Genomic DNA, 15028 nt, shown 5'->3' with positions numbered 1-15028 from the left:
CCAGCCTGACCAAGAAGCAGAAACCAGAAAGGAAGGAAAGGGGTGTGCAGCTGCCTCTATACAAATGAATGGCGACAATTCCTTTGGAAGAGTTTCCTTTTGCCCAACACCTGGTAGCTTGGACTTCCGCAGGGCGGGTGGCAATTTGTCTCTTGACACAAAGGTCTTCAAGGTTTATTGTGAGAAACACTGACGGACATTATCTGGATCCATAACTGAACAGGGAGTCAAATGATGTATTTGAGGACTTGCCCTGGTTGTATTATGTGAGATTTGACTAGGAACAATGAGTTTTACCGGTGTTGTCTTGGACAACGCTTTTCTCATAAACATAGTTAACAGTCTTTCTTACGGTCCTTTCTCCCCTACTTTTTTTAATGAGTGAGAAAGTAAACAACGGACAGAAGCGCATTCCTTTATGCTTGTTGCAGTCTGCGGCACGGTTTACGTATTTTAGGAAGTACAGTGGTACCTCTGATTACAAACTTAATTCGTTCCGGAGGTTCGTTCTTAACCTGAAACCGTTCTTAACCTGAGGCGCACTTTCACTAATGGGGCCTCCCACTGCCACCCCACGATTTCTGTTCTCATCCTGGGGCAAAGTTCTTAACCCAAGGTACTAATTCCGGGTTTGCAGAGTCTGTAACCCAAAGTGTTTGTAACCCGAGGTACCACTGTAGTGGAAAAGATGAGACATTATAGACTCCACGAGAAAGCGCTTACTTTGCCTTGCTGACTTCACATGCAGGGGTTGTGATGTTCAAAGGTTCCCATGCCGCATGTGCACCTTCCAGGAGACTTGAGCAGGAAGAACCAGCTGCAGAGATATAAAATGGGGGATACCTGGCTTGACAGCAGAGCATGTCAAAGGATCTAGGGGTCTTGGTGGGCCACAGGTTTAGGTGAGTCAACAGTGCAACAGAAAAAAAGCTAGTGTGATTCTACGCTACATCAACAGAAGTCTAGCGTCCAGATCAAGGGAAATCATAGAATCATAGAGTTGGAAGAGACCACAAGGGCCATCGAGTCCAACCCCCTGCCAAGCAGGAAACACCATCAGAGCACTCCTGACATATGGTTGTCAAGCCTCTGCTTAAAGACCTCCAAAGAAGGAGACTCCACCACACTCCTTGGCAGCAAATTCCACTGTTGAACAGCTCTTACTGTCAGGAAGTTCTTCCTAATGTTCAGGTGGAATCTTCTTTCTTGTAGTTTGGATCCATTGCTCCGTGTCCGCTTCTCCGGAGCAGCAGAAAACAACCTTTCTCCCTCCTCTTATGTCACATCCTTTTATATATTTGAACATGGCTATCATATCACCCCTTAACCAAGTTAACCAAGGACAAATAATAGTCCTGCTCTATCATGCCTTGGTCAGATCACACCTGGAGTCCTGTGTCCAGTTGTGGGAACCACATTTTCAGGAGGATACTGCTGGAACATGTGCAGAAAAGGGCAACCAAGATATAAGGGTCTAGAAACCAAGCAATATGAGGGACAGTTGAGGGAATTGGGTATGTTCAGCCTGAAGAGAAGATTGAGATGTGATAGGATAAAGGTAAAGGGACTCCTGACCATTAGGTCCAGTTGCGGATGACTTTGGGGTTGCGGCGCTCATCTCACTTTATTGGCTGAGGGAGCCGGCGTACAGCTTCCGGGTCATGTGGCCAGCAGGAGTAAGCCGCTTCTGGCGAGCCAGAGCAGCGCACAGAAACACCGTTTAGCTTTCCACCAGAGCGGTACCTATTTATCTACTTGCACTTTGACGTGCTTCCAAACTGCTAGGTTGGCAGGAGCTGGGACCGAGCAACAGGAGCTCACCCTGTTGCGGGGATTCGAACCACCGACCTTCTGATCGGCAAGCCCTAGGCTCTGTGGTTTAACCCACAGCGCCACCCGTGTCCCATGTGATAGGATAGCCATCTTCAAATATCTCAAAGATGGAAGATGGAGCAAGCTTGTTTTCTGCTGCTTCATTGGATTCAAGTTACAAAGAAGAAAATTCTGACTAAAAGTTAGGAAGAACTGTCCGATAGTAAGAGCCATTCAACAGTGGAACAGACTACGTACCTCAGAAGGTGGTGAACGCTTCTTCATTGCGGGTTTTTACGCAGAGGTTAGATGGCTATCTGCCAGGGATTCTTTAGCTGTGATTAGGCGCTAGACTAAACCATGCTTGGGGTCCCTTTCCAATCCTATGGCTTCTATGATGCAAGTAATCCTCTTAGCGGCAGAGGGCAGATGTATACGGAAACGTAATAATCTGCCTCATACTGAATCAGACTCTTGATACATCTAACTCAGGGGATGTGGGTGGCGTTGTGGTCTAAACCACTGAGCCTCTTGGGCTTGCTGATCGGAAGATTGGTGGTTCAAATCCTTGTGACAGGGTGAGCTCCCGTTGCCCTGTCCCAGCTCCTGCCAATCTAGCAGTTCAAAAGCACGCCAGGGCAAGTAGATAAATAGGTACCGCTGCGGCAGGAAGGTAAACGGCGTTTCCGTGCACTCTGGTTTCCATCATGGTGTCCCATTGCACCAGAAGCAGTTTAGTCCTGCTGGCCACATGACCCGGAAAGCTGTCTGTGGACAAACATCGGCTCCCTCGGCCTGAAAGCGACATGAGAGCCGCAACCCCATAGTTGCCTTTGACTGGACTTAACCATTCAGGGGTCCTTTACCTTTAACATCTAGCTTAGTACTGTCAACACTGACAGGCAGCAGGGCTCCATGATTTTAGACAGGGGACATTAGAGCCCTACTTGGAAATGCCACGCACTGAACCTGTGAACTTCTGCCTGCAAAGCAGATGCAGAAGGTTCCGCTGAGCTATTGCCCTTCTGCAATCTGCGCTGTCTGCAGACTGAAAGAATCAACGGGACCCAGAGAGCCACAGTACGGCATGGGATAATGAACACTGCTTAGCTAATGGGTAGGCAAACTAAGGCCCGGGGGCCGGATCCGGCCCAATCGCCTTCTCAATCCGGCCCGCGGACAGTTCGGGAATCAGCGTGTTTTCACATGAGCAGAATGTGTGCTTTTATTTAAAATGCGTCTCTGGGTTATTTGTGGGGCATAGGAATTTGTTCACCCCCCCAAAAAAAATAGTCCAGCCCCCCACAAGGTCTGAGGGACAGTGGACCGGCCCCCCTGCTGAAAAAGGTTACTGACCCCTGGCTTAGCTCCTGTTTGTTTTATCTTGGAGTGCACAGTGTGAGTCTCTTGAAAGAAGCACCATCAGGGCATGTGTGAGGCTCACCCCAGAACCAGCTTAGGCTGGAAGTTCCGCAAGTGAAGTTTTATTATCTGGAAAATGGTCAGTAAAAGCTACTTTTAGATCATTTTATTATTCTTTTAGGCCTTTTAAAGTGCTGCAAGCCACCTGGCTAGCTCCCTAAAGGCACTGTAAGAGTTTTAGAAGTTTTGGAGCTATATAAAAGTTTGTAGTAAACAGAAGCGAGTAGACGCACATCGTGAAGGATACACGTGGACTTTCGATGAGCTTTTGCATAACAGATCCCCATAACTTGTTTTAAGGCAGCGAAGTTCTGCACTGATCTTTTGCTACCATCAGTAGCAGCCGCAGCCATAATAAACCCCCCACCCCACCCCCAGGCGTCGTCGTGTGCACTCTGCACGCGCCCAGGAGCCCTCTCGCGGCCTGAGCCAGAACTTCTCCTTCCTTTCTCCTCCGAAGCGGGGGGATCCGCCTCTGCCCTTCTCCTCCTCCTTCTCCCGTGCCGCCGGACCCCTGCTGCCGGATGCGGCCTCCGTGCGCGGCGGACCCCGCGGTGCGGGTGCTGCGCCTCGGCCGCGCGGCCTACCTGGACTCCCTGGCGGCGCAGGGCCGCTGCGTGAGGCGCCACCGCGAGGCCTCGGCCTCCTCCTCCTCCTCTGAGGCGCCGCACCGGCTGCTGCTGTGGGAGCCGTCGGGCCCCGTCTTCACGGTGGGGCTGCGCGGCCTGGACGCCCGGCGGGCCTCGGCGGAGGCGGCGGCGGAGGAGGAGCGGCGGCTGAGGGCGCTGGGCGCCGGCTTCGAGCGCGTCCCCCGCGGCGGCCTGGCCACCTTCCACGGGCCCGGCCAGCTGGTGGCCTACCCGGTGCTGGACCTGCGGCGCTTCGGGCTGCCCGTGCGGGGCTACGTGGCTGCCCTGGAGAGCGTGGCCGTGGCCGCCTGCCGCAGGCTCGGCCTCCCGCAAGCCGCCGCCCTGCCGCCGCCCTGCACCGGCGTCTGGCTCCGAGGGAGGAAGGTCTGCGCCATCGGTGGGTGAGAGGAGAGAAATCTCTCTCCTCCAGAAGGCATAGCTCTCTCTACCTAGGGCTATACCCACATCCATGTCTATAACCATATCTATCTTGCTATACCTGTCTATATATTTATATCTTGCTATACCTGTGTGTATGTATACATATGTATATGTATATGTGTGTATCTATATATAAATAAAATATCAATCTAGGGTAATATCTATATTTCCATCTCTCTCTCTCTCTTTGTATATATATCTATGGCTATCTATATGTACCTAGGGCTATACCCATATCCACATCCATATCTATCTATAGGTATCTATACAGTATAGATCTATCTCTGTCTCTATATATGTCATATATCTAACTAGAGCTATATCCATATCTATATCCCTATCTATATGGCTATCTTTTTCTATATCTACCTAGGGCTATATCTATATCCATATCTATAGCCATATCTATCTCTATACCTACCTACCTATCTATCTATATAAATCATATCATATCTACCTAGGGCTATATCTATGTCTATATTTATAGCCATCTCTCTCTCTTTCTCTAGCTATCTACATCTATTTCTATTTCTACAGTATATCTATATCTATCTAGGGCCATACCCAAACTGATATATATAGAGAGAGATAGGAACATATATAGATACATATCTATCTGTGTATGTCTATATGTCTCTCTCTCTCTCTCTCTCTCTCTCTGTGTGTGTGTGTGTATATATATGTCTATATGTCTATATCTGTATGTATGTCTATATCGGTCATATATCTACCTAGGGCTATATCCATATCTATATCCATATCTATATCCCTATCTATATGGCTGTCTTTTTCTATATCTATCTAGGGCTATGTCTATATCTAGCTATAGCCATAGCCATTTCTATTTCTATTTCTATATATATGTCTATATCTATATATCATATCTATCATATCTATCTACTGGTATAGCTATACCTATGTATATCTATGGCTATACCTGTATCTATCAGCATCTACAGCTATACAGTATATCATGGGGTGGAAATGGACCGATCTGACTATCCTGAAGGAAGACACATCTTTTGTTCACTTTTGGGTGATGCAGACATGTCTTCCAGGCATCATCTTAGAATAATTCTTCCCTCCAGTGTGTGAGAGAAACAAACGCTGGAGGGAACATTCCTTTCTTAAATTCGGACTTGCCATTTACAGCATTAACACATGCTGATAGCCTTTAGCCAATTAAACTATTTGTAAGTTAATTCATTTTCCTGGTGAGTCAATTAAATATTGCAGCCCTAATCTTAAATTTTGCTACCTTTTAAATGCAGGGTTATTAGTTTGCTGGAAGTTGATTTATTCCGGTGTTCACTCTGAGGTTACTCCATGCAGTAGTTTTCTTCAGTACAGTGGTACCTTGGTTCTCAAATGCCTTGGTATTCAAACAACTTGGAACCCAAACACTGCAAACCTGGAAGTTAAGTGTTCCAGTTTGCGAACTTTTTTTGGAAGCTGGAAATGCTCCGTTTTGAGTGTTACGCTTCTGTTTTGAGTGCCACACTTCCGTTTTGAGTGTTACGCTGAGGTCTGTCTGTTTTTGCTATTTATTTTGCGTTTTTGTTTTTGCAGCTCTCTTCATTTTGTTTTTGTGTCTGCGTGGAACCCAGTTCAGCTACTGATTGATTGATTGTGTGACTGCAGTACACTGTTTATTGCTTTCATTTTTATGGACCAGTGGTCTTGTTAGATAGTAAAATCCATGTTAAATTGCTGTTTTAGCAGTTGTTTTTAAAAGTCTGGAACAGATTAACCCATTTTGCATTACTTTCTATGGGAAAGTGTGCCTTGGTTTTGGAACGCTTTGGTTTTGGAACAGACTTCCGAAACGGATTAAGTTTGAGAACCAAGGTACCACTGTATTGCAGCACAGCACTTGATAAATCGACGGCTGCTCTCCCTTCCCAGTAAGTTTAATGCATCTCTCTTGTCTCGCTCTCCAGGCATCCACTGTGGAAGGCATATCACCTCACACGGTTTGGCTCTGAACTGCTGCACCGACTTGACGTGGTTTGACCACATTGTTCCTTGTGGGCTGGAGGGGAAGGAGGTGACCTCTCTGAGCAGAGAACTCCAGAGACACGTTTCGGTTGAAGAAGCCACAGAGCCTTTTCTGGCTGCCTTTCAAGAGGTGTTCAAGTGCACTTTGATGGAAGGCTCTCCAACAGAGAATTAGGAATTTGGGAGAATGAATTGTCCTAATATCCGCCTGCTCCTTAGGAACACACCGTGCTGTTCCCAACAGAAGATCTACTCAATCATGAAAATCTCTGTGTGCCTTTGTGTATGAGGTTTGTCTTCTGCTGCCAATGTGGTGCCTTCAGATATTACTGTGTTACAACTCCCATTAGCCGTGTGGGCTGGGGATGATGGGAACTGGAGTTCAACAACGTCTGGAGAGACTGGGCCAATCCAGTTCTGCTGCATAGACTTGAAATGTTGGAGATTCCTTTCCCAGCCAGTCCTGGGAATTTTGCCTTTTTGTGAAAGGAGAGTCCCAAGGAATTTCCAACGGACTGTTCAGCGTCTCAAATAAACTACGGTTTCCAGGAAGCTGTGATGGTATTAAAGGTGTTCATAGTTTGTGGTATAATGGGGTTTCTGTTCAGTTGTTTCCGTTAGGAGAGTTGAAGATAATGCCAATATATTTCGCACCTGGCAACACAACGTTCCCCTCTGGTTTTAGATTTTTCAGATAGTACCTGGGTAGACGAGTCTAAAAAGTCCTGGAGACAAATTTTCACAGCCCTCTAGCCGCTATGGTGGCTCATTGACCAGAAGTGTACACTCGATTCTGACCCAGCTAAGTCTCCTGGAACAAAAAATACCTCAGGAGGTTTAGTTTGGTCAGAATCTAGTACAGTGGTACCTTGGGTTAAGAACTTAATTCGTTCCGGAGGTCCGTACTTAACCTGAAACTGTTCTTAACCTGAAGCACCACTTTACCTAATGGGGCCTCCTGCTGCCACCGCGCCGCCAGAGCACGATTTCTGTTCTCATCCTGAAGCACAGTTCTTAACCCGAGGTACTATTTCTGGGTTAGCGGAGTCTGTAACCTGAAGCGTATGTAACCTGAAGCGTATGTAACCTGAGGTACAACTGTATACAGAGAAAGAATATAGACCTTGTGATTTTAGAGATGATTGTAGAAGTGGAACAGGGTTCGCTCTGATAACATGTTGAAGGTTCCCCCCCCAAAAAATGTTTGGAGAACGCTTAACATGGATTAAGACACTTTGAATTTTCCCAATCGCCTCTCCCCCCTCCCATCCCCAGTAAACTAACAGAATAAATAATCTATAAAAGGTAAAGGTACCCCTGCCCGTACGGGCCAGTCTTGCCAGACTCTAGGGTTGTGCGCTCATCTCACTCTAGAGGCCGGGAGCCAGTGCTGTCCGCAGACACTTCCGGGTCACGTGGCCAGCGTGACAAGCTGCATCTGGCGAGCCAGCGCAGCACACGGAAACGCCGTTTACCTTCCCGCTAGTAAGCGGTCCCTATTTACCCAGGGGTGCTTTTGAACTGCTAGGTTGGCAGGCGCTGGGACTGAGCGACGGGAGCGCACCCCGCCGCGGGGATTCGAACCGCCGACCTTTCGATCGGCAAGTCCTAGGCGCTGAGGCTTTTACCCACAGCGCCACCCGTGTCCCTAAATAATCTATAAAGCCATCTTTTTCCGTGGGTGTCATTCAACTGTTCCTGCGGGTTTCCTTGTCCAGTATTTCCACTCTTTATTCACTAGGGTAAATTTATATTCTGGCAGTACAATGTGATCCGAAAAATGCTTACTCAGAAGTAAACCACAGGACTTCCTCTAGTAAATGGGTTTAGGATTGCAGCCTTAAGAGTATGTACAGCTTCCTGAGACAAGTTAATATGAAATATTTTCATTGTTCTAATTGAAAGGCCAGTGGCTGCCATATATATATTTCTTCTGGGACACCTGAAGCATGCTTTCAGGTCCCCTTTCTGTGGTCACAACTGAGGTGGTTAAAGAATGCTAGATAAGTAGATTAGTTCCACTACTTGACGGCATTCTTACCAATGTCATTGCAGTTCTGATCTGCAAGGGCTAAGATATTCTAGAATCCCACATCCAGAATAAAATGATTTTCATAATAGCTGGGTGGTGCCAGATGAAGACATGTTTTGGGATTCAGAGGCTGCAGCCCTAACCTGACAAGTATTAGTGTATGGGGAAAAGGAAATTTGGGTCTGTCTGGCAGCAGGAAAGATGGGAGGCTCTAACTAAGTTTGATGGTCGACACTCAACTACTCTCATAGGAAGCGTTTTATTCTTGTATCTATAAAGGTATTTATGAGCCGTAATAGCACATAATACTGTGGCAGCACACAACAAATAAAACTGAAAACATACAACAAAAATCATAACATACAACATAAAATGGTAGCGTACAAGAGCAAATGACCCAACAACGAATAAAATGTATTCTCTAAAAATGCTTGGCAGAGCAAAAATGTTTCTGGCTAATGGCAAAATGTTTTCCCAGCTCTGCTTCTGAATCCCTTCTGGATAACAAAGAAATACCTGTGTCCAGGTAGAGGAATGGGGTGGGAAACTTTTCTTTCTTTATGTATGTTGCCTTTTGGGGAGATAACAAGGGAACCCCCCAGCCCATAAGGCAGGAGAACACAGTACAGAAGTACCTTGGTTTACGAACTTAATCCGTTCTGGAAGTCCGTTCTTAAACCAAGGCGTGCTTTCCCATAGCCGCGGGGGACTCAGTTTACAAATGGAACACACTCAACAGGAAGCAGAACGTATTCTGCTTCCAAGGAAAAGTTCACAAACCAAAACACCTACTTCCGGGTTTGCAGCGTTCTTAATCCAAGTTGTTCATAAACTAAGCTGTTCTTAAACCAAGGTACCACTGTACTTCTTCCCTTCTGGAAAGGCAACAGTGTTGTGGGGAGGAAGAGGCATACTTCTCATGTGGCTCTGAGTGTCTGATATTTCCCCAAATGGTGCAGAAAGGAGCCGTGCCACAAAGACACGATCCTTCTCTCGAGAAAGGTAATCCATCAAGGCGACCAAAGCCAATTCGGCCCCATAACTAGGCATGAACCCACATTGAAATACGTTGAGACAATCTGTTCCATGAGTACTTGGCAAGTATCACCACGCAACCCTGTCAACCGCCTTCTTGAAATGGGTCTTTGGGATTAGGCAGTAGTAGTAGTAATTTATTTGTACCCCGCCCATCTGGCTGGGTTTCCCCAGCCACTCTGGGCAGCTTCCAACAAAGATTAAAAATACATTAAAATGTCACACATTAAAAACTTCCCTTCAGATGTCTTCTAAATGTCAGGTAGTTGTTTATCTCTTTGACATCTGATGGGAGGGCGTTCCATAGGGCGGGCGCCTCTACCAAGAAGGCCCTCTTCCTGGTTCTCTGTAACTTGGCTTCTCGCAGGGAGGGAACCGCCAGAAGGCCCTCGGAGCTGGAGCTCAGTGTCTGGGCAGAACGATGGGGGTGGAGACGCTCCTTCAGGTATATTGGGCCGTTTAGGGCTTTAAAGGTCAACACCAACCAACAGATTTTCTGGAGTGGTGAGATGGTGTCTTTCGGGACAGCTGAGACCATTCCTTCCCTAACACATTGACTACATGCCGTAGCCACCTGCTCACATCCCCTTGGCAAGCTTTAATAAGCCCAAAGGGTCAAGGGGGCAGACACACTGCTAGCCACATCGTTGCGAGGAACTTGTCCACGTCATTGATTGAAACCGATCCCATGAACTTGCAGCAAACGCCACTGGACACCTCATTGGAGATGGCTGGGAACGTGGATCGCCATGAAGATTGCTATGAAGGCAAGTGATGCTCAAGGTGCCTTGCAAACAGTTCACAGTGGGCTTTTCTGAAGGGTCTAAAACAAATATTTTTTTAAAGTGTGGAAGAATCGCTACAAACTTTTATAACTTCACAGGTTTCAGCTCTGCAAAAACCTTGCTAGCTTGTGAATGTTAGAGCATCGCTTCTCAATCAGAAGGTGATTGTTAAAATATGTGTGTACAAGAATTAAGGTGGAGGTGAAGAGGTCCAAAGTCAACATTTGTTCAAAAACCCCGATTAAAAAAGCTTTCCCTTTCACCTCTGCTCCTTAAATGGAACTAAATGTCGTTCCAGTGAAGAATGCTCTCTTTCTGCCCTTCCCATCTCTACCATTTGACACTTTGATTTATCTGACATTATTTATTAGATGAATTATATGGGTTTGGTTTTTTTAATACCAGGTCAGGCTTGGCCAGAGGATCATGGCATATAGCCAGTGGCTTGCTTAGAAGAGTACAATGGTGGGGGTTGTTTTGTTTTTTATGGCGTTCTTTTTAAAGCTTTCAGCAATTGTGTTTCCTTGAGGCTTCTTCTGTTGAGAGAAAGTTGGGGATTCTTGAGTAAGTGGCACTAAGGCTTATCATCAATTTCCCACAGGAATGTGGGCGAAAATCCAAGCAAATTGCAAGGGGTCCCTGAGTAAAGAGTAGCATCATTTATTTAAACATAATTGAGCCACAATTTTATAAAGTGTATCGCTGTGGCTTGCAGCGTGGCCATATAATCAGTTCATACAAATACCCATAAAACATAATGAAAATCATTACGAGTTGGTTAAAAAATAGAAACTCATTGTGAAGGCCTGTCTATAAACAGCAGATCTTTCAGAAGATGCCTGAGGTTTGTCCCGGTTTGCCTCATGGGCGCTACAATCCTGTGCACATTTTTTTGTTTTTTTACCTTCCCTTTGCAGTGGTACCTATTTATCTACTTGCCCTGGCGTGCTTTTGAACTGCTAGGTTGGCAGGAGCTGGGACTGAGCAACGGGAGCTCACCCTCTCACAGGGATACGAACCACTGACCTTCCGATCGGCAAGCCCAAGGCTCAGTGGTTTAGACCACAGCGCCACCCGTGTCCCTCATCCTGTGCACAGTTACCTGGAGGTAAGCGTCTTTGAAAAAAGTGGGCTTTACTGCCAAGTAAATTCCTGCCTTGCAGTGGGTTGGTGTCCCTTCCAACTTTACAATTCAATGATTCTAAATATGCATGTAGGGCCAGATTTAGGTTTGATGAGGCCCTAAGCTACTGAAGGTAATGTCCAGCTGTCCTTTGTCAACAACAAATTGTCCCTGTTGTTTTTTGTTGTTGAATATATGCTGTATGGTAGTTTATGGACCTAATAGGTATCTGAAGCCGTTTGCACATGTTGCCATGCAATCAGTCCATGCAGAATGTAGGCACCCTATATATAGAAAGGAGTGAACCAGTGATATTTTTGGGAGCAGGCTAGCAGGTGGGGCCCCTTACTTACATCACAGTAGCCTACACAACACAAAACACTGTTGCTGTAGGTAAAGGTAAAGACACCCCTGACCATTAGGTCCAGTCGTGGACGACTCTAGGGTTGCGGCGCTCATCTCGCTTTACTGGCCGAGGGAGCCAGCGTTTGTCCACAGACAGTTTTTCTGGGTCATGTGGCCAGCATGACTAAGCCACTTCTGGTGAACCAGAGCAGCACACGGAAACGCTGTTTACCTTCCCGCCGGAGCGGTACCTATTTATCTACTTGCACTCTGATGTGCTTTTGAACTGCTAGGTGGGCAGGAGCAGGGACCGAGCAACGGAAGCTCACCTCATCGCAGGGATTCGAACCGCCAACCTTCTGATTGGCAAGCCCTAGGCTCTGTGGTTTAACCCACAGCGCCACCCGCATCCCATAGCTGCTGTATGTTGGTGTGATTTTATTTGTTTTTTATTTTACATTTTGGAAATGTACATCCATTTCCCCCCCCCCTTTAATTTTTTTTGGGGCCCCCAAGAGAGTGTGGCCCTAAGCTATAGTTTGTTTAGCTTATATGTAAATCTGGGATTGGACTATATGTCTCCGATCTGGCTAGGCACCCCCAAACAGCTTGCAGGGGTTCCTGCTTTCGGTCAAACTTAACTCAACCTCAGATCGCTTTCATTTAAAAGCATTTTATCAGCCCCATTTTTCTCAGCTAGCGGAACTAGTGGTTTCTGTAATGGTTCTAGGGGTTGCTCGTGCGTAAGCTTGTCCCAACATCTGGCTGGGTTGCCTGAGTGAAACTTTCCTGTCTGGGCAGCCACTCGCCCGTGACCGTCTCAATTGCTGGCAGAATCCGTCAATGAGCATTTCTTAAACTTCTTTCAGCAAAGAAGTTCTACGACGCCCAGTCTCCGCCTACTCTCCCTGCGCGGAAGCCTTCTGCGCAAGGAGGGCGTAGGCAGCGGAGGACCCTTCCTCTCCCCGCTGGTCCCAGGCAAGGAGTCATGGGACCGCCTCGCCGATTCCCCCATCTCCCCCCTCCCTTCTCCACTGGAGCTACGCTGATTCTCTCCCCCAGAAGATGGGCTGCCCCTCCCACTCCCGGGACGCTCTCTGGGATCCCTTCGGAGCTTGCTCTCTTCCTCGGACACTGATGGCAGTTCCCTGACAGTTTCTGAGGATTGAGATGCACCACTATTGTTGCTTCGCGAAACAGCCAGGAGTCTCTTGACCTCTGCTCCATTGCAAAATAACCCATCCTTGCCATTGCACCACATTTATGGCTTCTAGGAACGGGAGCGGCCGCTCCTGTTCAGAGGGAAGATGAGGTCAGGACCTTGTAGTGCAGCTGAGACATGCCTCACAATTGCGTAAGTCGTCCCAGGTATGTAGCCCGGAATATGCACCGCAACTGCAGATTTAACTCCTAAATCCAGGCAGTAATTTAGCCCTGCCATCTTGCAGGAGGAAAAAATAAGACAGGGACTGAGGCGGTGGCTTAGGACATGTCTGCATGAATGTCAATCAAGTGAAACTCTGACGTTCACTCAACCGCCATGCTCACCACTGCAGGGCAGGCCTGATACAGACCCTGATGTGGGGCAAACAGGAGTGAGACCAGAAGCACATTGCAAAGTATGAGAACAATCTCTCAAAGGACCTGTTGATGGCATGTTACCATTGGGCTGTGGAGAGTGTATTAACTTATGGTCTGTGTGTGTGGTTTGCGAGCTGCACGGTCAGGGGAAAAAGCAATGCTGTCCAGGGTTGTAAAGACTGCGGAGAGAATAATTGAGCGCACTCTTCCCACCTTGGATCAAATCTACGCTTCCAGGTGCCATAAGAAAGCTGCAGAGATAGCGCAGGATAGTGCGCACCCCGGAAATGATCTCTTTCAGCTTCTGCCTTCTGGAAGAAGGTACAGGGTTATAAAGACCAGGACTAGCCGTCTGAGAAACAGTTTCTATCCAAATGCGATTTTGGTTTTAAACGCAGTGTAAGGTAGTCTCTATGGGAGTATATTGTATTTAATTATGGGGTATCAGAGTTTTTAGGGGGCTAACCAGGCTGGGATAGCTGGGAGACCAGGCTTGTTGGTTTTGAATGTCTGATGTAGATTTTTTCAATTTCATTGTTCTGTATGGGACAATGACAATAAAGATTATCGTATCGTAACATCAGAAGAGCCTGCCGGATCAGGCCAGTGGCTCGTCTACTCCAGCATCCTGATCTCACAGCAGCTGAACAGTTTTCTGTGGAAAACCAGCAAGCAGGATTCTGCCACCAGAGCAATCGTCTCCCTGTGGATTTCTAGCAACTGGGATTCCGAAGCATCGCTGCCTCCGACTGTGGAGCGCAGAACAGAGCCATCGTTGGCAGAATTCTCCTCCTCGAGTTTGTATAATCCTCTTTTTTATTTTTTTATTTTTTTAGAGAAGATTGGAAATTATTTTTTTTAAATAACATATTACAAAATATAAGCAAAATATTGCAAATACATACATACATGTATATTTCAGATAAGCACACATATATAGAAAAGAACAAAAAAGGAAGAAAGGAAGAAAAGGAAAAGGAAAAAAAAGGAGGAAAAGAAGAAAAAGAAGAAGAAGAAAAGTTGGAAGACTTTATTCCAAATTTATTCTACAGATATCTCAATAATAAAATTTCATTAATTGACTTCCATCGCTTACGCTGCACTTCCTATATACATTTTAAGCAAAGTTGTATCTGTTATTCCGTATTTCCCCCATACAATTGTATGGTCTAATCCTCTTTTAAAGCCACCCAGGTTGGTGCTGCAGCAGGGAGTTCCACAGTTTAACTAGGCACTGTGCACTCTCTCTAATTTATTTCTTTGGTTTTTCAACTTAACATTTTACAGAGATATATCAAACACAAATCATAGAAACAAGAAACAAGATTCCAAAGAATCTCCTGGACTTCCACCCTCCCCTATGTGGGTCCTATCATTAATCAATGACTCTGGCATCTTTTATGATCATCCAAACCCTTTACCTCTTCTGTCATGTCCAGAATTAATCTTAAACTACAAGAGATATTCCAATCTGACTAACGATTTTAACTGAGTGGGGCCCCAAGCTATAGCTTGTTTAGCTTATACATAAATCCGGCGCTGCACATATCCCTAAACATTTTGTGAATCTTAGTAGTTTTGTCCATTTACTGTATTCATTTCCCCCAATCTGAACTATAAAATGGTGGTTTTCTTGAGTCAGAGTACAGTACCACTAAACATTTTTTTAGATATATAGAAAAAGAAAGCATGAATAAGAGTTTTTGCTTTTGTTTTTCATGTGCCGCAGACTCTATGGGATCCTGAAAACACATGCAAGCGGCAGGTCTCTCCTGCGCTGTGAGATTACGCTATTGCATTTCTTTGCATTACCTACAGCCTGTTC

At 46.3% G+C, this 15028-nt stretch overlaps 2 protein-coding genes across 2 annotated transcripts in view; one reads left to right on the top strand and one right to left on the bottom strand.

Annotated features, from left to right (window-relative positions):
- The window catches only part of LOC310676834 (tigger transposable element-derived protein 1-like), a gene marked incomplete at its 3' end in the record, with an annotated part of 1439559 nt that overhangs the window by 128290 nt on the left and 1296241 nt on the right, over positions 1-15028 (bottom strand). The gene's annotated exons all lie outside the window — the stretch shown is intronic.
- LIPT2 (lipoyl(octanoyl) transferase 2) lies at positions 3717-6884 on the top strand. Its single transcript, XM_083436869.1, has 2 exons — positions 3717-4260; positions 6245-6884. The coding sequence occupies exons 1-2, from the start codon at positions 3759-3761 to the stop codon at positions 6475-6477; spliced, it is 735 nt and encodes a 244-aa protein (XP_083292995.1). The 5' UTR covers positions 3717-3758; the 3' UTR covers positions 6478-6884.

This window comes from Podarcis tiliguerta, assembly GCF_965153285.1.
Source record: "Podarcis tiliguerta genome assembly, chromosome: 4".
In the NCBI taxonomy this organism is placed as follows: Eukaryota; Metazoa; Chordata; class Lepidosauria; order Squamata; family Lacertidae; genus Podarcis; species Podarcis tiliguerta.
This window is presented reverse-complemented; position numbering and strand designations above follow the sequence as displayed.

Coding starts and splice junctions, on each gene's coding strand:
- LIPT2 (XM_083436869.1), top strand. CDS start 3,759: ATGCGGCCTCCGTGCGCGGCGGACCCCGCGGTGCGGGTGCTGCGCCTC. Junction 4,261..6,244: donor GAGGAAGGTCTGCGCCATCG/GTGGGTGAGAGG, acceptor CTCGCTCTCCAG/GCATCCACTGTGGAAGGCAT.